Source organism: Parambassis ranga, chromosome 4 (genome assembly GCF_900634625.1).
Source record: "Parambassis ranga chromosome 4, fParRan2.1, whole genome shotgun sequence".
Lineage (NCBI taxonomy): Eukaryota > Metazoa > Chordata > Actinopteri > Ambassidae > Parambassis > Parambassis ranga.
The window spans coordinates 1,655,389-1,680,156 of record NC_041025.1 but is presented as its reverse complement, the minus strand read 5'-3'; the positions used below and the strand labels follow the sequence as shown (position 1 = coordinate 1,680,156).

General features: G+C 40.9%; 1 protein-coding gene across 7 annotated transcripts in view; it reads left to right on the top strand.

Annotated features, from left to right (window-relative positions):
- Positions 1-628: 628 nt before the first annotated feature.
- Positions 629-24,768, top strand: part of eps15l1a (epidermal growth factor receptor pathway substrate 15-like 1a) — a 29,739-nt gene continuing 5,599 nt past the window's right edge. For 3 of the 7 annotated variants that reach the window (XM_028402912.1, XM_028402907.1, XM_028402911.1), the window contains exons 1-24: positions 629-699; positions 1,549-1,590; positions 1,669-1,758; positions 6,703-6,750; positions 6,848-6,943; positions 7,098-7,166; positions 7,568-7,693; positions 7,908-7,967; positions 9,047-9,283; positions 9,375-9,532; positions 9,814-9,970; positions 10,624-10,686; positions 11,587-11,672; positions 13,618-13,690; positions 13,858-14,019; positions 14,111-14,308; positions 14,941-15,120; positions 15,383-15,488; positions 15,751-15,801; positions 16,669-16,805; positions 16,897-16,960; positions 17,569-17,714; positions 18,269-18,362; positions 23,669-23,824. In XM_028402912.1, the coding sequence (XP_028258713.1) occupies positions 673-699; positions 1,549-1,590; positions 1,669-1,758; positions 6,703-6,750; positions 6,848-6,943; positions 7,098-7,166; positions 7,568-7,693; positions 7,908-7,967; positions 9,047-9,283; positions 9,375-9,532; positions 9,814-9,970; positions 10,624-10,686; positions 11,587-11,672; positions 13,618-13,690; positions 13,858-14,019; positions 14,111-14,308; positions 14,941-15,120; positions 15,383-15,488; positions 15,751-15,801; positions 16,669-16,805; positions 16,897-16,960; positions 17,569-17,714; positions 18,269-18,362; positions 23,669-23,824 (2,626 nt within the window). In that variant the 5' untranslated portion in view covers positions 629-672. Of the gene's footprint in view, positions 700-1,548; positions 1,591-1,668; positions 1,759-6,702; positions 6,751-6,847; positions 6,944-7,097; positions 7,167-7,567; positions 7,694-7,907; positions 7,968-9,046; positions 9,284-9,374; positions 9,533-9,813; positions 9,971-10,623; positions 10,687-11,586; positions 11,673-13,617; positions 13,691-13,857; positions 14,020-14,110; positions 14,309-14,940; positions 15,121-15,382; positions 15,489-15,750; positions 15,802-16,668; positions 16,806-16,896; positions 16,961-17,568; positions 17,715-18,268; positions 18,363-23,668; positions 23,872-24,768 lie in introns of all 7 variants that reach the window. The other 4 variants (XM_028402906.1, XM_028402905.1, XM_028402910.1 and 1 more) reach the window with 4 other exon arrangements.

Below are 24,768 nucleotides of genomic sequence, written 5' to 3'. Positions count from 1 at the left end.
AGCTGTGATGAGAAGCTGGTTGCATGAGATTGTTATTTATAGCATGGCAGTGGATTAAGGAACGATGAAACCACCAGTGGTGATGATCTTATCTCAGTTCATCCATATTGTCAATGTTTTGTTTTAGTTTTGGGTTTATATGAATTACTTAGAACTCTAAATTCACAGGTTGAGGAGCAGTTATGATGTTTTTTTTTGTTTAAACATTGTGTAAAATAAATGGCTTTTACAAAATTGGGAAAGCAGTGTGATACTTTTATCATGAATTATCTTGTTGAAACTTGTTGCAAAGTCATGTAAGCACAGTCACAAGTAACCAAAAGGTACATTGTTGTGCAATTTCCCCATTGTGGGACTAATAAAGGTTTCTTAATCTTTCTTAATTCTAAAAAAAAGGATTTGTAGAACAGAGACATGAGATGACATACCTCCAGTACAACATGAATAAGAGTGAACAAATTTTAAGACATATGCCGAATTCAAGAGTTTACCTTAAAAAAGTAAAACATCTTATTTTAATTTAAAGAAGCTCATTATTTTGCAGACAATCCTGCAGCAATTAAAATCAGCAGATGTTCAATTGGAATTCGGCTGCGGTATTTTTGTCCACTAGGGGGCGTGTTGCCTTGGAGAAGGAGGGAGGGTGGGTGCGTTCCCGCAGCAACAGGGAAGATGGCAGCCCTCACATCTCTCACCCAGGTAAAGATGCAGCAATTTATTTCTACATACTTCAACTAAGGGCCAAGGCATTTAGTTGTGTGAGACAGTGTGTGTCATCCACTCCGTTTGAACGAAACACGAACTCAGTTTGTAATACAACTAGAAAACAAGCACTCAGCTGGCCGAGTAAGGCCTATTGCAGTACCGTTAGGTAGCGGGCTTGTTAGCATCAGCTGGCACTAACTAGCCGTCGAGCTATGCACCTACGACATACCAAATAACTAACCTGCTGACTACAAACATAGAAATAACGTTCATACTGCACACTGTGTAAAAACATAGATGCAGTGCGTGTGTGTACGCGCACGTATACTTACGCAAGCACAGTAAACTTTAATAGCGATCACTCCTTAAGCTAGCAAACCTTAGCTAGCCTAGCCTTGATGCCGGACTGTATGGATGATGATAGCGCGTATAAAGGCTGACTATACAGTGGACCGTGTTTGATTCATGATGCTGCTGTGACTAGCTTCTGATGAGCTCATGGGGTTTTGTTGACTGTCTTTGCTTGCTGTGGTTGCACATTAGTTGTGTAACGTGGTACTCGGTTTGGTGTGGTATTGTTGTTGTGGCTTGTGAGCTTTCCAGGAGAACTGAAACTAGCTTTAAATTAGCATGTGAATGAGCAATTGCATTTTCCATCAAGTACGTCTGTTACATCGCACGTTTGTCCGTCAAGGAAAACGTCCCCCCTCTGCCTTCCTCAGTTGTGTCATACGATGGATGTGCAGATTGCAACAAATGTGTGATTTGTGTCACTGGTAGTTTTCTGTTTGCTTATTTTTCTTTTTCTTTTTTAATAAAACAATGATATTCTCTCTGGCACAGCTGTCAAGTGGGAACCCTGTTTATGAGAACTTCTACAGACAGGTAGGACTGTTATTAACTTGTCTGAGAGCATTCTCAGTGGAATGGAAAAATGAAAACACACTTTCCCTGTGCTTCAAGGTGGATCCTGGCAATACAGGAAAAGTAGGACCCACAGAAGCGGCGCTGTTCTTAAAGAAATCCGGACTCCCTGATATGACATTGGGCAAGGTAGGTAGCTAAAGTTGCTCTACACACCCTTCGTTAGTTTGATTGTCGTTGCTAGGCAATGTTCATCTCCCAGAGGACATTCCGGGTCAACTTCAAGTTTTTTCAACAAATTATAGTTTTTCAAATATTAGACAATTTCGGTGTCATTTTTAACATGGGAGTCTATGAGAGAGCCCTTCAACGAGGGTCATCTGCCAAATGTATCTCCTACACATTTCAAGCTACAGACTCCGTTTTAGTGTTAAAACACTCATTAGATGCTGCTCTATCAAACTTGTATTCAGAATTTTCTAATTCTGAATCGTTTCCGCACGCCAGGCTCTCAAAGTTGGAGTGATTTTTGAGGTCTCATCTGCTGTTACCATGGTGACAGGCTGACACACAGAGGCACACAAAGCTCTGAATTGCTCTGATTCTCCAGCAATTCAGAGCATCAATCCTTCACATCAGCATTCAGAGCAATGCTTCAGCTGCAGCAATCAAACTTACAATTTCTTCAGGACATGCCCTTTTCTAGTCTGCATATTGAGTTACAGTACGTTGGTTGGCAGAGCTTTCACACATATTATAATGCTGGTTGAAATAATACACTGTCCAGGTCAACATTTTGTCCTCTGACGTTATTGTTGAAGGATGCAGCTGGTCAGGAGTGGCGTACCTTCAGATTCAGGTCCATATGGCCTGTTTAGTTTAAAGCTGACAGAAGATCGTTTCTATGAATATTTATGTTTATAGGTGGTATTGAATGCGTGGCTAATTGGTGCTGTTTACATTACTAAAAAAGAGAATCAATGTGTGGAGAGGATGACTGTAAAGACATCGTTTTACTTGATCAATTGATTATTCTTGGAAATGTAGATTATTGAAACTCCGAATTACAAGAGATATCCTAAGAGGCTTCATTGTTCTAGTTTATTTGTACTTGTTAGTGGAGTGTCTGTTCAGAGTGACACTTAGACCTGGCTGATTGCAGGTTGTTGCTAGACGGTCTGGCTGCAAAGCAAATAATAGACAGCAATAAATACATGCGAAGCATAGACAACCCCAGAACATAAAGTTATGTTGTTCTTAGTGATGATTTTGCAAACAGAAACTACAAACTAAAGGTCATGTACACACCTCTGAAATCTGATGTTTCCGGACAAGTCCAGTTCCAGATTATTAGTCTTATTTTTATGGCGTGTACACTTGAAGTCTTTCAGATGCTTTGCTGTTTCTTTATTATTTTTGAGTTGTTCATTAAAAACTTAGTTATCTAAATGTTCATATAGTTTGACCCTTTTGTCAGTTTTGCTGCCATGTTTTTATTTTGACGTTTTTAACCAGTTTGTTCTCTGTGGTTTGATATTGTGCTTATTTTAAACACACACAAACTGAGAATCATTCTTTTCCCATTAATCACCAACAGAATAGAAGTGAGGTATGATTAAATGTCTGTATGACCTTCACAGTAGGCCAGTTTGCTCTGCCATCTATGATTTCTTCACAGAACCTCCACACCTTCTCTTTTGATTCTGAAATACAAATTTAAATGACTCCAACATAGAGTCTTTAGTTTTGTCATAAGATTATTAAATGTTATTAGTCCAGAGTGGCAGTTCCTTGTCCCCATCTTGGAGTGGAGTATCACCTCCACCTACGGAAATGTGTCTTAATAGCATCATTATTATCTGAAATCAGATTACACAAAGAGAGCATCCATTTCAATCAGAAGCCATGAATGTTATACATTTTTATAGGACTTAATCTTACATTGAGTTAGAACTATTTCCTATATGACACAGTGTTTACAGGGGCTGTTTTTGGACAATAGTCAGTTTCCTACAAGTACCGTATTTTCACGACTATAAGGCGCACCTAAAAGTCTAAATTTTTTTCAAAAGTCGGCCCTGCGCCTTATAATACGGTGCGCCTTGTGTATGGGTTGAGTACCAGACACGGGGACGTGGTACGTAAACTACGTACGCTGGCAGCAATTCACCAATCAGCTGAACAGTACGTCATACGTACACTACGTACACTAGCAGCGATGAACCAATCAGATGGATACTACATAACACACCGGTTCAGCTGATTGGTGAATTGCTGCCAGCGTACACTACTTAGGCTGGCAGCAATTCACCAATCAGCTGAATGCTACGGTACTGGCGCAGCAACTTCCAGCGGATTACAGCTTCCGCGTTATGCAGTGACAACATTGCCAGCAAAAACATCCAGCCCAGCCACATCACCAACATGGATGAAGTCCACCTCACTTTCGACATCCCCGTGAACCAAACTGTGGAGAGAATGGGGACCAGCACGGTATCAATACGGACTGTAGTGGTGGACTGGATGGTAATGGACAGAAACTTCCGCCTATGGAAGAGAAAGACTCTGCCTAAAGAAATGTTTCCAGCAGGAGTCTTTGTTAAGGAGAAATGAGGAGACGAGGAGTGGCTCAGGGAAGTTTATGTAAAGAGACCGGGTGGTTTTTTTCCACGCATCACCCTCGCTGCTGATCCGCGACTCTGCGTACGCCCGTCTCACCGCTGGTGTAAAAATACAGGCGAAGCAGATGAACTCATAGCTTGCCGTAATCCCGGGAGGGTTAACAAAGAACTCCAACCGCTGGACATCGGCGTAAACAGGGCGTTCAAAGTAAAATTGCGAGCGGTGTGGGAGCGATGGATGGCGGACAGCGAGCACAGCTTTACTGGGAGGCAGCGCCGGGCGAGTTACGTCAGTTATGTGAATGGATTGTGGACACATGGGCTCATGTTTCTGCAGTGACTGTTGCCCGAGCTTTTGTGAAAGCTGGCATAATTTCCGAACAATAATAATAATAATTTCCGAACAGCCAGCCGGCAACGTGTGTGGCTGTGACTCTGACAGCAACGAGAGGGAAGCTGGCAGGTTTGAACTCGCGCAGTTGTTTCCTGTTTATTGTTGTAATAAATGTTCTGTACAGTCAGCCACTGGTAAGGATGAATTAGGAATCACTGTGGTGCATCTGATTAAAATGCGGGACAACGTATATCCGAAGATGGTCTTTATTTATTAATAAAGTGTAAAGATAAAGTTGGAATCACAACAGGCATTCAGCGGCAGCCACTGCTCTGCCCATAGAAACACACACGCTGTTTCTCTGTCGCTGCCACCGTTGAGAGAGCGGCTGCACCGGCTCCTCGCTGATATCCAGCCGGTTTTTTCTGAATCGCTGCTGATAGAGATGTGAGCGGCTTGCGGAGGATGTTTCCTGGGTTTTCGCTTCTGCAGCGCAACGTAACTCTCTGTCTTAAAGCTGAGATGCGAGGGTCCGATCGCAGGAGAGTTGCTCAGGGAAGTTTACGTAAAGAGACCGGGTGGTTTTTTTCCACGTATCACCCTCGCTGCTGATCTGTGACTCCATGCGCTCCCATCTCACCGCTGGAGTAAAAAACCAGGTGAAGCAGACGAATTCGGAGCTTGCCGTTATCCCGGGAGGGTTAACCAAAGAACTTCAACCGCTGGATATCGGAGTAAACAGGGCGTTTAAAGCTAAGCTGCGAGCGGTGTGGGAGCGATGGATGGCAGACGGCGAGCACAGTTTTACCAAGAATGGGAGGCAGCGCCGGGCGAGTTACGCCACCATATGTGAGTGGATTGTGGACACATGGGCTCATGTTTCTGCATTGACTGTTGTTCGAGCTTTTGTGAAAGCCAGCGTAATTTCAGAACAGCCAGCCGGCAACGACAGTGACTCTGACAGCGATGAGAGGGAAGCTGGTATGCAAGCACTGGCACAGTTGTTTTATTCTGACGCTGAAGATGAGGACTTTGATGGGTTTGCGGGAGAGGATTGATTAAAATGTGAGTGTATTGTACATAGCTGTAATAAAGTTCGACTTAACTCTATGTTTTTGTCCCGTTACCTTTTTATTTACGTACTGGTATGTTTTAGCGTAGCATGCGTCTTAGCGTCTCAGTGACTGTTGTCCGAGCTTTTGTGAAAGCCGGCATAATTTCAGAGCAATAATGAATTAGGAATCACTGTGGTGCAATTTATATCCAAAGATAGTCTTTATTTGTTAATAAAGTGTAAAGATAAAGTTGGAATCACAACAAGCATTCAGCAGCAGCCACTGCTCTGCCCATAGAAACACACACGCTGTTTCTCTGTCGCTGCCACCGTTGAGAGAGAGGCTGCACCGGCTCCTCACTGATATCCAGCCGGTTTTTACTGAATTTACGTACTGGTATGTTTTAGCGTAACCTGCGCCTTGTAGTAGGTGCGCCTTGTGTATGCGCTGAGGACAGAAATAGACCGTGTAACTGACACTGCGCCTTATAATGCGGTGCGCCTTATGGTCGCGAAAATACGGTACTCTTCTCTTTCTTCTTCTTACTTTATGGCAGACATTTGTAATTTCCTTCACTGACAGTGGATGTGTCATGAGACTGCAGCCTGCCCTGAAAGTGTCCCCACAGTGGAGGCCTGCACCCAGACCCCTTTCAGTTGTTGGAAGAAATATGATAGCTGAACCACAGGACAGAAATGTGCTGTTGACAAGTGTAACAGAAAACAATACACTGCATTCTACTCGCCAAGCGTAAAGGGAATCAGATCTTTTCTCTCCAGTGTGGCACAGAACACTGAGCAGAAGATTTCTGTTGACTTTTGCACACTGGACAAAAAATATCCACCAAACTCTGCCTTTAGTCTGGAGTGGGAAAGTGTATAGTCTGTAAAGTATTACCCGGTTACTGCTGAAGCTCAGACATGTTTATTTATTGTGATGCTTCCCTGCCAGCGACACACAGGTTAACGATTATTGCAGCGAGGATCTAAAATTTCAAGATAATATTAACATATAATTATAACAAATGATCGCTAAAGAAATGATGATGATGATAGAGAAAGCCCGCCTGGTTAGAAGTGTTTTCCTCCGTTTTTTTTACTGTTGTGTTTTCATGGTGTTTCAGATCTGGGATTTAGCTGATCCTGATGGGAAAGGTTACCTGGACAAACAGGTGACTTATTTACACAAAACAATAATAATGTTGATGACAAGTGTTCATCTTTGCATAAAAATATCATTCTTTATTAATGATGTGCTTTGTGACGCAGGGTTTTTATGTAGCGCTGCGGCTGGTGGCCTGTGCTCAGAGCGGTCAGGAAGTCAGTCTGTCCAGCCTCAACCTTACATTCCCTCCTCCCAAATTTGTGAGTATGAAATCTTTGCAGCTTAAATCTTCCTATTCAAGCCCTGTGTCTTCTACTCCTCATATACTGTGTAATTTGTCATTTTCATGATATGCCTAAACCTTATAATGAAATGAATCACAAAAGTGACATTTTTTAATACATCTGCTTTCAGAAGGACACCAGCAGTCCTTCACTAAGCAGCACAGCGTCTGCCCCTGGCGAATCACACTGGGCTGTCAGGGTGCGTTGAAACACACACTCAGACACCACCACACACAGTTACCGTAAGAATGAAGCCATCAGTAAACACAGCAGGTAGTTGTTATTTAATGATAGTTATTTTAATTTCTGGAGGATACGTTATGCCTCTGTCATGGTCTCCTCCAGCCTTATGCTCTCCATGTATGTATGCACCTGAAGTCCAGGGAGCATAAATGTCACTATGACAACAGGTCTCTGGCCATAAGCAAGGAATGCATACATTGATTTTGATTTCCCACAAATGTCCTAGGGGTCTACCTCTTTCTGGTATCTGTTGTTGTTTAAGATCTAAAATTGCAGTTTAACTGCATTTTGCTTTTTGCACCGTAGAACCAAACAGATCAGGACTGTTTGATGAACAGTGCATGTTTTTCTTTGTAGCCTGAGGAGAAGAATAAATTTGATGGAATATTTGAAAGCTTGGTCCCTGTGAATGGTCTGCTGTCTGGTGAGAAGGTCAAACCGGTCCTGATCAACTCCAAACTACCTCTGGATGTCCTTGGGAAGGTATTCAGTTTATTTCAATTGAGCTTGTTGTTTCTGTCATTTAGAACGTACATATGTGCTCTTTCCAAAGCACAAGTAGAGCTTGATTATTTGTAGCATGTATGTTCCATTGTGAGTTCATACCAATGAATTTGAATCTGTAATGGATCAGAGAGCCTTTGAATTGAGCTGAATGTTATCATTGGTCCTTATCATGCTTATCTCTTGGTGTTAGGTTTGGGACCTGAGCGACATAGATAAGGATGGCCACCTGGACAGAGACGAGTTTGCAGTGGTGGGTAGAGATGTTCTGATACCATGTTGTCTTTCCTGATACTGATTCTGATACCTGATTTCTAAGCTCCCGCCAATCTGACACCAGGGCTTGTAAAAAGCATTATAGTTCTAGCTGTCTACTTCTATGTATGGATGTGATACTTAGACTAAACGACATAAATCTTCCATTATGATCTAAATTGTCCCCTCCAAAAGTATTGGAACAGTGAGGCCGATTCCTTTAGTTTTGCTATAGACTGAATGCATTTGGGTTTGACATCAAAAGATGAATATGAGACAAAAGATGATCATTTCAGCTTTTTTTCCAGAGATTTACATCTGGACTTTGCACCCACCCCAGTTTACATGTGAGCAAAAGTATTGGACCAGACAGACTTAAAGTAGATTAAGGTGAATAAGAAATAATATTTAGTTGTAAATCCTTTGCTTGCAATAACTGCATCCAGCCTGGGACCCACTGACCCCCAAATGTTTGCATTCTTCTTTTGTGATGCTTTTCCAGGCTTTCACTTTCAGCCTCTGTTGTTAATTTTCAGGGGTTACTCCCTTCAGTGTGCTCTCTAGCAGGTGATATGCATGCTCTATAGGTTTTAAGTACAGAGATTGACAATGACCAGTCTAAAACCTTCTTGACCCTGATGGACTCCCATGCTGTTTTGGGAAGAAATAAGCAATAGCATGTACAGGAAGTTGCACTGTGCTGCCATGGTATTTAGTGATCGACAAAAAAGATCTAATTTCTGGTAGATTAGCATGAGCTTCCAGCTAGCCCATTTGGCAATATTACACTGGACAGAAATGGCATGTGATTGTTGAATAAACATATAAAAATGAAACCTCCTCAGTGTTCCCTGTAGACACTGATGTTTACAAGTTAGTACCCCCTCTTTTAAGTCTTTGTTTTTGTGTAAAAATATAAAAATCATCTAATTGCAGTGGGTCCTAAATTTAGGCAAATACAACTTAAGACAAACAGCAACTTTTTTTCATCATGCCATCATTTATTTAGTAAAAATGAAGGCAAAAAGAAAAACCTCCCTGTACAGTGCTTTAACATGAGACTTGTGCTTTTTCCAGGCAATGCACCTGGTTTATCGGGCTTTGGAGAAGGAGCCTGTCCCTGCACTCCTCCCCTCTTCTCTCATTCCTCCATCTAAGAGGAAGAAGAGTCTTGGCTCAGTTGCTGTGCCTGGACTGCCCGCGAGCCCTCCACCACCAAAAGACTCCCTGCGCTCCACGCCTTCTCACGGCAGCATGAACTCACTCAACAGCACCGGCAGCCTGTCGCCAAAACACACACTCAAATCTGGACAGGTAACGGTCACTGCACACTGTACAAATGAATCGGTTTTCTTTTAACTATAGAAAAAAGTATAAACAATGCAACCCTCTCTCTCTGCCTCAGCATTCAGTAAACTGGGTGGTGCCAGTGTCAGAACGTGGTCGCTATGATGACATATTCCTGAAGACAGATGCTGATATGGATGGTTTTGTCAGCGGACATGAAGTGAAGGACATCTTCATGCAGTCTGGGCTTTCTCAGAATGTCCTCGCTCATATATGGTATGGACTTTGCTAGGGTTACAGATGGTTTCCTCCCAAAGGTGAATGTTGCTATGGACACAGTATTGATTACCATGGAGAATTGTGTCCAATCTGTTGATCTGTTAATGTCATTTTAAATTACAAAATTCCAATGACTATGTTGATTCTTTTGTAAAATATTACAGCCATAGATTACAAACTTAATTGTTGTGGAAATGATACACTGTGGAGGCTTCCTGACTGCTGTAACTACTGTGAAATTGAATTAACCGAACATGACTGTCTGCTGCTTACCCCAGGGCTCTGGCAGACACAAGGCAGATAGGCAAGCTGACCAGAGAGCAGTTTGCCCTTGCTATGCATCTCATCCAGCAGAAAGTCAGCAAGGGCATTGACCCTCCACAAACACTGACTGCTGACATGATCCCTCCTTCTGAAAGAGGCACTCCTGTACCAGTAGGTCTCACACACAAACAGAGACTGTTGTTAGAGTGTAGTGATACCACAGTGCAGCTTTTCCTGCCAACATGTGGAAGTAAAGAAAGCTTGATTTCTATATATAACTTTAACAAAAGACAAATGTGTAAATGCTGTATTTGTTTAGAATGTGTCTAATTGGGGCAGAATGCATATATTGAAAATGTAAACATTTATTCAGCTGTAACTTGACATGGACACTCATAAATTACATGCGTTAAACAAGCTACTGAATATCAAACTGTGCAAATAATGCCTCGTCAGTCATTCCAGACAAGTCGTGTGAAACACCAGAACACTACTTAAAACAAGCACATTTCAACTAATGACCTTATATTGAACTTTTTTCACTTGGAGTCGAGCACCTAGTGACCCTCAGTGATTATAGAGAACAAAGGGCAAATTAAGTTATTAAGTTATAATTTAAGCTATTATTATTATTATTATTATTTTACACATTTTCTTGTTCTGAAATAAGTGTTAATTTGAAGGCATGGCCATCTTTAAAAACTCACATTTCACTGTACTTCTCAGCAGTGGGATTTGGGTCTGTAATTTTGTACACATTTGTACATCCCATCAAGACAATAAAAAAGTACCGGTAAGTAATAAAGTCATTTCTTTGTCCACAGGGTATGTCAGGATACATGACTCCAGTGGGGTCAGAGATGGCTGCTCTGTCAGAAATGAGACGGGTTAGTGAATTCCTCTTCTTTTCTCTGCTCCTACCTGCATTCATGTTGTTAGTACCCCTTGGTTAATTCTAATAAAAACATAATAAAAACAATCTGATCTTAATGGGTTAGTGTTGGGTAAATGCAACCTCAGCCCAACTACAACATGTAACTTTTTGGACAGATGTACACACTTCTGTTTTCACCCGTCTCTACCTATTTCTGCATAATCCGGATATATCCTTCAGCCACATGATATTGAACATTTGAGCAGAGGTAAATCGCATACTAACTGTTGTGCTGCTTATTTTATTTTTCCCTCTGCCCTCTTCCTTCTCTCTTAGGCTATAATGTTCAAGCTGTGGGTAGGTAACATGGACCTACAGTGTATTAACCTGTAAATGCTTTCAGAGAAAGCATTTTTAAAGATTTTCTTCATTTCAGTACAGTGACAGTGCCGCAGTCAACTGTCAGCCGATCTAGGGAAGATTCAAGATCAATAGACAAAAACAAATCAGGTTGTTTTGATTAAGCAGCTGCAACTTTATAGTATCAGTATTCTGTGACCGTGTGATGAATCATGCTGTGTGTGTCCACCCTTAAATGCCAGCAAACAGAGTTCTGGAAACTTTTTAACTATATGCTGACTGAATGTTACTCATAAAATAGCGGAATCTTTCCTATCTGTGGCAGTTTGTCAGTGGTAATGACACTCCCCCACATGTTGGTGACTGCCCAAGCCCCTTCCTCCTTATTGAACCTCTGTGCTGCTCCTCTACTTGGTTTTTCTCCTATCCTCTCTTTACCTCTTTCTCCTGCTGTTGGCCTGGTCTACCGTGGCTAATTTGGTGCCACTTCATACAAACTAAATGTACTTGACTAACCAGTGTTTTCTCCCTTTTCCCCATTATGTCTTTACAGGACAGCTCCAGTTCTGTGGGTTCAGGAGAGTTCACTGGCATCAAGGAGTTGGATGACATCAGCCAGGAGATAGCCCAATTACAGAGGTAACAACAGAGCTTCTTGTTACATTCCCTTTTTAAAAGACCAACACACCTTATTTTGCCAGTAGTAAATGCAGTCAATTACAAGACCCAGCATGGAGTTTGTTACCGTTTGTTGCAATTCACTCTGATAAATGTACTTGGTGATGTGCCAAATGTTTTCCAACCATCACACTTGCATTAAGCTGTGTCACAAATCCATCGTCATCATCCACATCACCACATATCCACATCCACAAGTGTGTTTAAGTCCAAATGTACTACTTACAATAAAAACACAAATTCATTTCTTTGGTAGAGCAGAACAGCTAGGGAGCTATAAATGATTCACTTGTGACCAGCAGTCACGTAAGCTGATCAACCGTTAGGCTGATCTGCAAACTGTCTGTAGTTGATGGTTTGCTGGTTTGTAGAGGCCGTGATCATCATCATCAGCCTCTGATCATCTGACAAACTAAATAAATAAACAATTAGTTCGGGAGGGGGCAGAGCAGCAGCAGTTCCCTTAAAAGCTGCAGCATTACAGGCACGTTACCTCCCATAAAAAATGGACGCTTGATGATACACTATCAGATGTGGATGAACATTGTCGTTCAGTGTCATCCCACGGTTCTTCTACCATCCATGTATGTATCCACCAATTCAACCCCCCAGCCAGCCATCCACGCTTCTTTTGATGTATGTATTTTATCCAATTTTTGTTTGTTCACCACTTATTCTCCATGCTGCGTCAGCACTCTTGCCTTTACCCAGTGGAATACTCTCAGGTAAACACACCAGCCACTGACTAACCATGTACTGGCATTCTGTGAGATTTATTGAGACACACAATAAGTGAGCAGTGTGTCTGCTTTCTACTGTTTTGGGGGGATGCTTCTCAGACTTTACTTCACATACACTTGCAGTCTTAAGTTTAATATAAAAATTGTAGTGGGTATTAGTGGGTAGGAACATACAACCTCAGGCAAACAACATTTTCCACTGTGTCAAAATGAAGCCAAAAAGAAAAAACAATGTATTAGCCAAATACAACCTCAGACAAAATGTTTTTTTCTCATTGATTTATTGATCAAAAATAAAGCCAAAAAGGAAAAAAAGGTGTATAATACTACGCCCCCCCCCCCTTACATCTTCCACAGGATTTAATTAGGGGAGCTGCAGCAGGTGCTGCTGATCATCAGTCCTTGATGAAAACATGCAAAAACTGCTTGAAAGAGTTTGAAGGAGAGAACTCTTCTGTCTAAAAACACAAGAAGACTGAGGTTCACAAAACTTCATCTGAACAAACCACAACACTTTCATGCTAACCAAGAGGACCAAGATCAAGATTTGGACACCTTGCAGTCACTGAGTGGACCATGAACTCCTCTGTCCACCAGAGTGTTCTAGAGACAAATGTGAGTCCATCTGTCTGACAGTTGAAGCTTGGTGGAAACTGGGTCATACAACAGAACAATGATCCAAAGCACAGCGTTTCATCTAGATCCCTTTTTTTCTTATTGGCTCCATTTTTTACCAAATATCTAATGGTAAAGTTCTTGTCTGAGGTCGTATTTGACTAATACTGAGACTCACGGCAGTCGGATCATTTTATTATGTTTTAACACAAAAACAGAATAAAAAGGGGGTTTGAGCTTTGGAGCTTCTGGGATGCTGTGTAGGGCTCCCCTAGAATAGAGAGAGCTTAGCTCACCTCAGTGAGTCTTGCCAGCAAATAATTAGGCTGCTCTTGTCTAACTGGACTTCTTCCTCTTTTAAAGGGCATTGCAGTTGTAATTAATAATGAATTCATTCAATAAAAAAAGGATCAAATAAATTACATTGACACATTTGTATCTCACGTGTGGTTTTGATAGAAAGATGTGAGACACTGAACTTTTCTCTTTTGATGTGTTTGTGTGTTTGTGTACACTTGTGTGTGTGTTGAATGGTTGTCTTTGTGTGTCAGGGAGAAGTACACTCTTGAGCAGGACATCAGAGAGACAGAGGAGGCCATCAGGCACAAGAGTGCTGAGGTGCAGGTGAGGACCTTTGTTTGTCACTCAGCCCTAACATTAATACATCGTCTGGTGTTTTCTGCACACCTCCATACAGGAACCAGGTGCAGTGTGTATGTAAAGCACTTAAAGCCTGGCTTTATCTTACAGCAGCACCTTGAATGACATATTTTTTTTCTCTGCATTACAAGGAGATGCAGAATGATTTGGACAGAGAGACGTCCAGCCTCCAGGAGCTAGAGGCTCAGAAACAAGATGCCCAGGACCGCCTGGAGGAAATGGATCAGCAGAAACATAAATTAGAGGACATGCTAAATGAAGTCCGTATAAAGTGCCAGGAAGAGTCTCACATGGTGAGGAAGATAAAAATGATGCCGATTGGAAGCAAAGAGTTAAACAGAGCTACCAGCGAATTGCTGCCTCATACTTTTACTCTGTCTTCAGATTTCAACCCTGCAAAGTCAAATCCACTCCCAGGAGTCCGACATGCAGAGCCAGGAAGAGGAGCTGAGCCGGGCAAAGGCTGACCTCAACCGGTTGCAGCAGGAGGAGAATCAGCTGGAGCAGAGCCTAGCTGCTGGCAAGATCCAACTAGAAACCATCATCAAGTCTCTGAAGGCCACACAGGACGAGATCAACCAGGTAGGTCACAGGTCCTGCTTCTTGTCAGCAGGGGGCACCACTGCACTGTATGATCTACTACCATATTACAGCATCTGTATTACACATTTGTTACTTTCAGGTGTGACATCTGTTTGAGGACATCAATAGAAACTGTTCTAATCTTCCTAGCTTTCACCACATTAAAAGAAACATGATGATGTTTGTAATGAGTTTGAAATCATTTGCACTGGTTTATAATGCAATATTTTGTGATATACTTTTTACAGTTTTTAACCTAGAGGAGTAGTGCAGAGGGAACAAACAGTGGGCAATCTTTTAGATAAAGAATTAAGAAACAAAATCAAGTGAAAGTTACATTAAAGTACAAGCACATTTCACTGTGTTCCTTATCTTGGATCTACAGGCTTTTAACAAACAACTCAGAAAAGCCAGCCAGCCTAATGATGTTTTGCAAGAAAGTTGAAGTTGCCTTGCCTTTAACGCTTTAATGTAGCATGCCCTGAATGACTGAGTATCTTCTTTACACAAAGAAAAAATGATTGATGTGTTATTGGTTCACATCTATTCCTACCTTCTATCGTCTCCATAGAAGCGCCATTGCTTTCAAAACTGCACCAGTAATCATCAGTACATGGCTTGTCCTCCTGCAGGCTCGTAGTAAACTGTCCCAGATCCAGGACAGTCAACAGGAAGTGTCTAAAAGCATCGAACAGTACAACAGCACCCTGAATGGAACCCATGGAGGCAGCATGACCAACCTGGCTGACATGAGCGAGGGTTTTAGCGACAGAGAGAACGGAGGATTCCCAGCCATGGTGAGAGCACCACAGGTCAGGATATGCATTAACTCTTTAATTCTACCTCCCAGTGTCGCTGTTGTCTCTCTCCATCAGTCATGGAGTGTTGTATGAATGTGTTTCGGTGCTTGCTTACACAGTTTTGTCATTACTAATAAAAATAAAACCAAAAAAGGACCAAAGCTCTAATCACTTAATGTATTGTAAAGTAATGTAAAGGAGATGATGTGTGTTAGTCAGCTGGTTAGTTGGAAAAAAAAATATAATAACACTGTAAATGCCTGTCTTTCCACAGGAGGATCCATTTAAAGTGAAGCCCTCAGTATTCAACAGTCAGCCTCAGGAGCTTCACACTGACCCCTTCCACTCTGAAGACCCCTTCAAAACCGATCCATTCAAAGGTTATAATCCCCTTTCTTTTCCTCAGTGTTCTGTTCTGTTCTCTCTGAAGTTTCTTCTGTCATTCATTTTTCTAACCTTGCAGTTTTCCTTCTGCATTCATTTTTGCACAATATGCACGTTCTCTCCTCTCTCTTCACTACACTGTGCGTTCAGTTTCCTTCCTCCAAGCAGTTTCTATTTTGTAGCTTGAGTTGCTCTCTGACTCTGGTTTGTGTCCTCTTTGTTTTCTTCCTGCTTTTCCCTCTGATTCCTCTCTTGTAGGTGACCCTTTTCAAAATGACCCTTTTGCAAAGCAGCCATCAGCATCCACAGGTATTTAGTGGGGACATGTTGGTGGCTGGGTTATTCAGTAGATTTTAAAAGAAGGCTAGGCCGAATAATGTTTATCATTATTCAGAGGGGATTGACCGTAATTTAACACAGGAGGTGCAGCAATATACTGTCTGCTAACCTTCTGAACCCCAAGCAGTTTCTGGGCGTTTTTCAGTATCGTGACATTTTTAGTAACTGTGGCTCATTGTTCACTGCAACATAAAAAAACATGCACCTCTGTGGAAACGGCACAGTCAAGGCTACAAATAGTGAGAACTCAGAACCAGATCCCATCCCATCCCTAATCCCACAACACTGGGATTATGTTGGACACATTTATGTTCAGTTCTAGAGGGTTAAGTGTTTAAATCTCAATTCAAGTGTATGAGTGGAATACATATGGTAAAATATTACAGCTCTAATCATCAGACTTCTTATTTTACACAAAGAACCTGCCCCACCCAATAAAACAAAGCAAAAACCAAACAAACTGCAGTTTCATAACCCTAAAAAACGGTCATACATGAACCTAAAACTGCCCTGTGCTTGTGGTGGCAACCTCCACTCAATGCATTGCTCCTCGTGTGAGCTGTGACTTTTCTTTACACTTCCCTCTGAAATGATATTGTGGAGTTTCAGTTCTCTACTGGATCAGTGACTGTAATCGACCTTTTCACACAGCAGCAAACCTCACACCCACGTAGACCCTCACCTGCAGTGTGCCTCCCTTTATTATCTGTTAGTGCCATAGACAAAGCTAAGTATTCATGCATGTTTGATCTCACTGAGCATCCCCTGGTTAGGTTGTGTGAGTAATGAAGTGTTGAGAGCTGCAGTACATATAGTTGGCCATCATTTCTGCTACAGATCCTTTCGGAGGCGACCCCTTCAAAGAAACAGATCCATTCAAAGCATCATCAGAAGATTTCTTCAAGAAGACGACAAAGATGGATCCCTTCTCCACACCAGACCCCTTCAGTAAAAGTGCCACTTTACCTTCCAAGGTACCTCTTCATTCCAGAGTTTTAATCCATATTATGATAGAATGGCTCAAGACATGTGACAGTTTAAGTGAATATTTTATGCTCCCTGCAGCAAGCCAGTCACTTCACGAGTAGTGACCCGTTTTCCTCCAGCCACTCGAAACCCAAAGGACCAGGTATGATTAATTGTTTATTCCTCCACAAGGCCCTGAATAATTGTAATATGAAAATTCAAAGCACCCCGGCGGTCTGTGTTCCAATGGGTATACCAAAGTCAATATCTGTTTTTCCTGCAGTTTTACAATTTCCCCCTGGGATTGAAAAGTTTTGCTGATTCTGATTACCAATCCTATTTATAGGTCATATTACAATCTTCTTTCTGTCTCAGTGATGGTTTGTGTTTTAGGTGCCATTACTCTGTTACACAATACATTGAACCTTTTCCAATTAGCTGTTCTGTGGCCTGTATTTTTTCTCCAGGATATGAGAGTAGTCCATAAAAACAAACTCGCACTGCAGGTCAGTGTGTATGCCTCAGTGATTGGATAAACCTGAGCCTTTGGACTGTTTGCTCAGACTGAGATCACCATGTTGGTTTGCCTATTAAAGTAATGGCCGACAGGAAAGGTTTCATATTTGTTTTCTCAGAGCTCTAAGTTAGCTTCCCAAGTGACAGCCCTACTACTACAGACCTTATCCATCCATGGACTGTTTCAATGCAGTGACAAATTTAAGAGCTATTAATGTAGCCTTGTTGTAAATGAACTGTGATTGTCATTTTCAGACCTCTTTGGTACGTTGGATCCCTTTGGCAGCAGTTCATTCAGCACTAGCAGTAACAGCTCCGCTGGATTTGCAGACTTCAGCCACATGTCCAAGCCCAGGGACCCTTTTGAAGGAAGGGCCAGCTGGCTGCCAGACTACCAGAAGGTATCGGTGGTTAAACTTCATCCTGATACATATTGTATCATGTTTTGGCCAGTATGGAACAATTACTAATAGAGAGCATGTACATCTATTTATTTTTATTCTATGTATTATTATTTATTATTTGTCTTGACCTTCTTCACATTTGAAGATATCAGCTTAGTGCTCACCTGTACCTACAGTGCGTACGGAACGTATTCAGACCCCCTTACATTTTTCACCCTTTGTTATATTGCAGCCATTTGCTAAAGTTCATTTTTGTCCTCATTAATGTACACACAGCACCCCATATTGACAGAAAAATGCAGAATTGTTGATATATTTTGCAGATTTGTTAAAAAAGAAAAACTGAATATAACTGAACATTTCACCTTTTTAGAGAGTGTACATTTGACCAAGTTAGTAATAATGTAAAGACCAGGTCTCTTTCCTGTACTGAAGTCCTGCTGATGAGCTCATGTTATGTGCCTATAAAAATACACAGCTTGAGAACTCTGTATTGTCTCACAGCCAGTCAGATTATCGAGTATTAAACCTGCCTCATGCTTTGTATCCAGCCAGTGTTTGTGGACGACCCATTCAGCAGGAAAAATGACACGCCAGCTCTGCCTCCCAAGAAAAGCATTCCCCCAAGACCCAAACCACCCAGCGGTAAGTGTCAAACCAGGTGGGGGAGCGGGTGGGGTTAAGGTTAAAGTTGAACCCCCACAGTGCTCTTGGTCAATCCAAAATATTAATAAACCTCAAACCTGAATTTTTAAGAAAGTATAAGTTATGTTTTTGGCTTTCTTAGTAGAATATCTTGTGTCTGCACAATTATTGGGCAACTACTGGTGTGCAGAATTATCATGTAACTGTATGAAAAATGAATTTTTGCCCATGTCACTAAGTGTATATAAGTGTAGAATAATAAAAAAATCAAACATTTTTAACTTTAACCCAAAGCAATGAGTGACCATTAGAACAGTTATAAGTCAGTTTCTCAATAAGTCTGGGTCTTCAAATCTCCCATTTAAGAAGGACCCTCAAGTTCTCAATAGGGTTTAGGTCAGGTGATCCAGCCATAGGTCCATCTGTGGTCGAGAGCAAACCTCATTTCATCAGTCCATACAACCTTCAAACAATCTGTCTTCAGATAGTTCTTGGATAGGTCTTGATGTTTCAACTTATGTCTTGCTCAGTGGTGGTCAGAGTTCAGCCTTCCTCAGCTTGGCCATGTCTCAGAGCCCTGAACACCTTGTATTTCTGGGGGCAGTTCTGGAACATGACAGCACTGGAGTATAATGGGTTCCTGGTAGCTTCAGATTCTTCTCAAATCTTACGCAGTTAATTGGCGTCTGTTTTTTGGGGCGGCTACACGTTTCTTGTGACTGTTTGCAAAAATTTTTTAATGGTTTTCTGATCATTTCCCAATATCTTTGCTATTTCAAGAGTGCTGAATCCCCCTAAAATGTGATATGGTCAAAGTACTCACTTGCCTAATCATTGTGCATACACTGTAAATACATAAGTTCCCATAACTATGTACACACATACAGACAGTCATCTCTTTCGTTCTTGTTCATCCCTCGCCATTTGTTCATTAACGGCCTTATTAGACTTTAATGGGCTTATTATTTTGAGTGGGGGTGTATACTACGACTATAAATACCTAATTATTGATGATGTAGAAATGATACCCAAACATGGGATGATTTGATCTTTTAAAAAGGACAGATGGAAAAAGTCTGTATAAGAACTGGCCGAGGCTGGAGGAACCACTTAAAAAGGAAGTCTTTAGCTTTTTGAATGTCAAAAGCCAAGATACATAGTTTTTCTAGTATGATTTACCACATCACCACTATGCCCATACTCGCCATCCTTCTGCTGAGAAATGAAAACAAATCAGTTGCTTCATGCTACATTATCTTTTCTTCTTACTACATTAACAGAGGTTCAGTCACTTTTCTTGTGATTGGTGCTTTTTTCACACACCATACAATGATGCACTGTGGTGACAGTGCTCTTTCAAAATTTAGAAAACAGTGGCCGACCAAACATGCTCTCAACCATAGACTTTGAGCTGTGCTCATGCATGTTAAAAAAATAATTAAAAAAAAGTCCTGTATGACTAAATCTAGCATGTTTACATGATGGACACAAAGTGCCTATGTTAATTAATGTGCATTGTCCCATTTAAATAAAAAAAATCCCAAAAACTCAACAACAGTTCGTGCAGTAGTTCTAGTAGTTACATAGACCATGGTCAAGCCAGTACTTGACCCTTTCATGAAGAAGTATTGTCAGCATACAGCAGTTACAGAACGCAGTGTTCTAAAACATGTTTCACAAACTAAAGCAAATAACTTGAAACAATTACTGAAAAACATAGATTCAAATATTGTGATGTCTAACATTTATTAATTTGTCACTGGAGAAGAGTTTCTTTTCCCTCCAGTGTAGAAAGTACAGTGTTAATCTACACTGATCTGTCAACAGGAAAGAATGTCACTGTGGGTAAAGAGAAGATAAAAGCCATCTCATGTTTGCCCTGCTATCACACACGGTTTTTTTTCTCACTTCAAACACTTATTTAGCAGTGCTGGGAAGAATGTGCCACTGCTTATATTATGTTTACTCCAACAGCGAGTCTGTGTCCATGCAGGTTTACAAACCATGCTGTGCACATGCCTCACACCTACCAGTATGCCCCCCTTGTGGTCAGAAGACATTTCATTTAGTAAAAGATTGCTTAATTTGTGCAATATACTTTATCATATTTTACTTTTTGCTCTTCCAAGAAATCAGTGTGATGCACTCTTTGATGTAAGCTGACTTTCTGTAACTTCAACCGGCCAAATGCTAAAATATAAGAAATAATTCTTAAAAATAATAAGAGATAACTAAAATACACTTTTTATGTAATGTTTGAAAATGTCCTTATGAATTGTTGTTATGACCAAACAAAAAATATAAAAAATATGTTTAGATGAGGACGAAGTGTAGTGCTGTCCCTTGGGACGTGTGCATTGTGAGAACATTGTGTTCAGCCTTACTGTGGCCACACATACTATTAAACTTTCTCACATGCTTGCTGACTCAGTGCCTCTGCAAGGGAACTTAACTTAGTCTGTTATAACTGGGTCGCTAGTTTGTATGTTAGAAAAACAAAATGGCACTGAAGTAGCCATCAGTCAGATCCATCTTTATAAATTATGCCGTGACATCCATAAATGCTGTCATGAGTTTTTTAAAAAACATTTCACATTGTGTACCACCGGCTGCACTGTTGTTTGTATGCATTTACATGTGAAGGTGATGTTGTAAGAGCGATGCTGTGTGGTTTGCTTGGCCTGTTGTTTGCAGACACACCCTGACTTGCTTCCTCTCTCTTTCCTTTATGTGTGTGTGAAATGTGTGTGTATGTGAGTACACATGGGGGCACATGTTTGCTAGTATTTTCACTACGACCGTTACAGCTGTCAGAAATTGAATTTAACATCTAATGCTTTGACTTGGTCACACACCTGTCCGTCACTTTTTTCTCATCACTTCATGAGGTATGAATTGGGTGAACAGAGTGTTCCTGCTGTACCTGTATTATTTCTTTAGATTAGATCTAACAGTGCATGTACAATCCTGTGTTCAACATTAAAATTAGATGCCACTAATGTGTAGTGAATTATTTTAAGACAGGGTGGAGCTCATGATTGTGGTTTCTCGGGTTTGAGTGTGTGTGTGTGTGTGTATGGGTGTGGGTGCTCGTGTGTGTGCACTCATCTGCACAGTTCACTGAAAGAGGAAAAAACTGATTGCCAGGCATGCAGTTTTGCTCAGCGTGGAGTGTGACCTTAACAGCTCTCTCCAATCAGTCTGGTTATCTGGGTAACAGGACTTAAAGCGTATGTGCACGTTGAATGACAGCTTGACTGATCCTGTGGTTTTAACACCTATACAAGCAGAATAATGTAGTCTTAACGTTCCCACGATCCTCTGCCAGGCACAGCTTCTGCTCCCCATGAGAAATGCTGCTAGTTCTGCCACATTTCTGCTCATACATGCTCATGTCTAACTGTAGTTAAAAGCAATATTTGGTTTGATATCACAAACAATTTTAAACGAAGACAAAACTTTAGACCGGTTATTTTTATGTTTCAATAGTTGGGCAGTTTTTTTGAACCTTAAGGGATAGTAGTGTTTTATATTTTCTCAAGTCATAAATTATGCTGACAGCATTCAGTTCTTAGAATGCGACAGTTGGTTTTTAGAAGAAATGTGACATGTTGTCTGTTGTTGACTCAGTATCTGCAATGTATAGTTCAGAGAACTTGAAATAATGCTACAAATATTTTAGTAACAAGTAGTCTCCAACCATCTGTGTGGCTTCTATTACAAACTATACGACTTTTCCATTGACTTTACAGAAGGTTATATATGCTTGTATTTAACTTATGTAGGAGTTAACAAGCTCGACTTTATTTATTTGCTTACATATATAATATTTAATAGTCCAAAGCCTGCAGAGAGCTTATAGTTTTCTATATGATTATTGTTTTGAGGTCTCTCATGCAGGTTTTCTAGTCTTGCCATGAACATGAATCTGCAAAAACATGAACAACATTGTTTGGTTGATCTGGTTAAACTGGTAAAACTGGTGTACCAACATTTGGTAATGTGGCAAAAACCCCAAGTGAGTGATTTTCCAGGAAACCGTTGAACACCTCTAACTAACTGTCTTGGTTAGTATGTGTGGGTATCACTTTTAGTCTTTTGGGTGTTGTCCTTTTGCTGCGTGTTTTTTCCTCTGCCAGCTGTTTATGTGTGTCTCTTTTCTCAGGAGGATGTAGCACTTGCATGATAACATTTAAAGAGATCAGCGTTGGGACCTGATTTGAATTATTTCATGTGCTGTGTGTGGATGTGAAACTCGTGCGGCTTTCAAAAGCTTGTAGGTATCTTTGAAGTAATAATGGAGGTGAAGCAGGGCGTGGGCACATGTATGCATAGCAGAGAAATTAGTGTTTGCGTATTTTTAATGCAGATCATGTCAGCATAGTTCAGTATGGTGGGAACGGAGCTGTTGAGCAGCCATGAGTCATGGTATCTGGTTTATTTACACCTTCTTCGAGAGATATGTGAGATCCCAGGCTTGCTGTGAAGAGGATTTAGAGATCATCAAAGATAGATCAATGTGTGTTTCATTATTAATATAAGAGATTAAATCAGATTTGCAGCACTTATATAATTTTACATGCTATATTTATTATTTCCTTCATTATGAGTCTGTCCACAACCCATACAGTAAATCCTTTGTTTTCATGTTCAGAAATAAATCTAGATATATTAGAAATATAGAAATTGATTAACAAATACATGTGTGCATGAGGTGCAGGTCTGTGTGTGTGTGTTAGTCCAGTATTTGGTATTTATACTGAATCTGTTTTTTATATTTACTAAATCATGTTCATGCTTCAATCAAATGTTTATGAAAACGATGTAAAACACAGCCCATCCCCCTAATTTCTAGAGAATTAGCTAGAATTCAACACAAACAGTTTTTATTCTGACCCCTCCCACTGTTAGATTTAAGTAAAGGTAAGACGTTCATCTAAAACTTGTCTTAGAGTGCTTAGGAAGGCAAGAGTCTTCATGAAGACCATGATCACACTGCAGCTCCTCACTGACAAGCAGAGCTGTATAGAGCTTTAGCAGAGGATTCGGTCACTTTATGAGCCCTGTACCTGTGTGGTTGACAAACAAAGTAATCCTCTCATGTGAACTGCTGGGTGTGAAGGTGTGACTGTTGTAGGCTTAGATAAACCAGATAGATGCATAGATAGACCTTTGAAGGTTTTTTCCTGACTCAGTGTCTTAGCATTTAATAAGTAATACTTTCTATACGTCAGGGCTGTGGTTCAGTTGTGTATGCTTGTTATTGGAGTGATGGAGGTGATTTAAAAATGTTTCTGTGTCTTCAGGTAAGACTACCCCAGTGAGTGGCACAGCTGACTCCTCCAAACCATGTGACCCCTTCCAGCCATTCAGCAGCGACATCATCGACCCTTTTCAAAGCAAAAAGGGACTGGGAGACCCGTTCAGTGGCAAGGACCCTTTCGCCCCATCCTCAGCATCAAGTAATTCACCTAAAGACTCTCCCTCGGGTTTTACAGACTGCAGTTCTGTAAGTTGAGTTGGGCGATACTGTTAAACCAAAACAATTATTTATTACCTGATTTTTGTACCGGGTGGAAATGTGGTGATTGTGATTAGTCAAAGGAGCTTATGACTTCGATTATGAATAGAACCTGATCACTCAGTATATCATAGAGGAGCCGATCATTTAAAGTAGATTGATTATGGTCACCTCGAAGCCTCCTTCAGCAAAAGCGTCTTCTGCTTCTCCTTTGTGTGAGAAGTTATAGAGCTACACTGGGACTCTTTTTATAGTGCGGGAAAGGGTTCTGTGGTTTGTTTTGACACCAATAGTGTATTATATTTATCAGAGTTTGATAAAGGCAGCTGTTAGCAGTGTGTTACAGGATGTTCACCATCTAAACAGGCAGAGATGTGTCATGTGCCTGGAGGCTGTACGGAGCTTTCAGTGTGTGAACAGGGTAGACAGAAGGTCAGACGTATCTCTACATAATATACCATAACAGCTTTTGCTTAAGGCTCTGCATATTGCCATTTTTGAAAAATTATATTCCACGTCCAAGTCAGTAAATCAGGACAAACGCAAAAATATTTCAAAGTTGTGTGTACCTTCAAGCACAACTTTGTGGTTTAAAGTTAGTGAAAAATGAGTCGGGTTAAAAGAGCCGGAACTCTTCAAGTTCATCAGAACCTTACTGTGAGGACAGCCCTCAGGTCACCAGTCCATTGAAGGATAATAGAGACAAGCTTTCCAACGTTCTCATCACAGATTAACTCAATCTAAAACTAATTCCTCTGACAATAACAATAATCACATTTTTGTTCTTAGCCTGGACAAATTCTTATGAATGATTGGCTGACTGCTTCCACTCAGTTCTAACATTTGTCAGAGCTATCCATCTAACATGGGGCACAGCAGTATCAC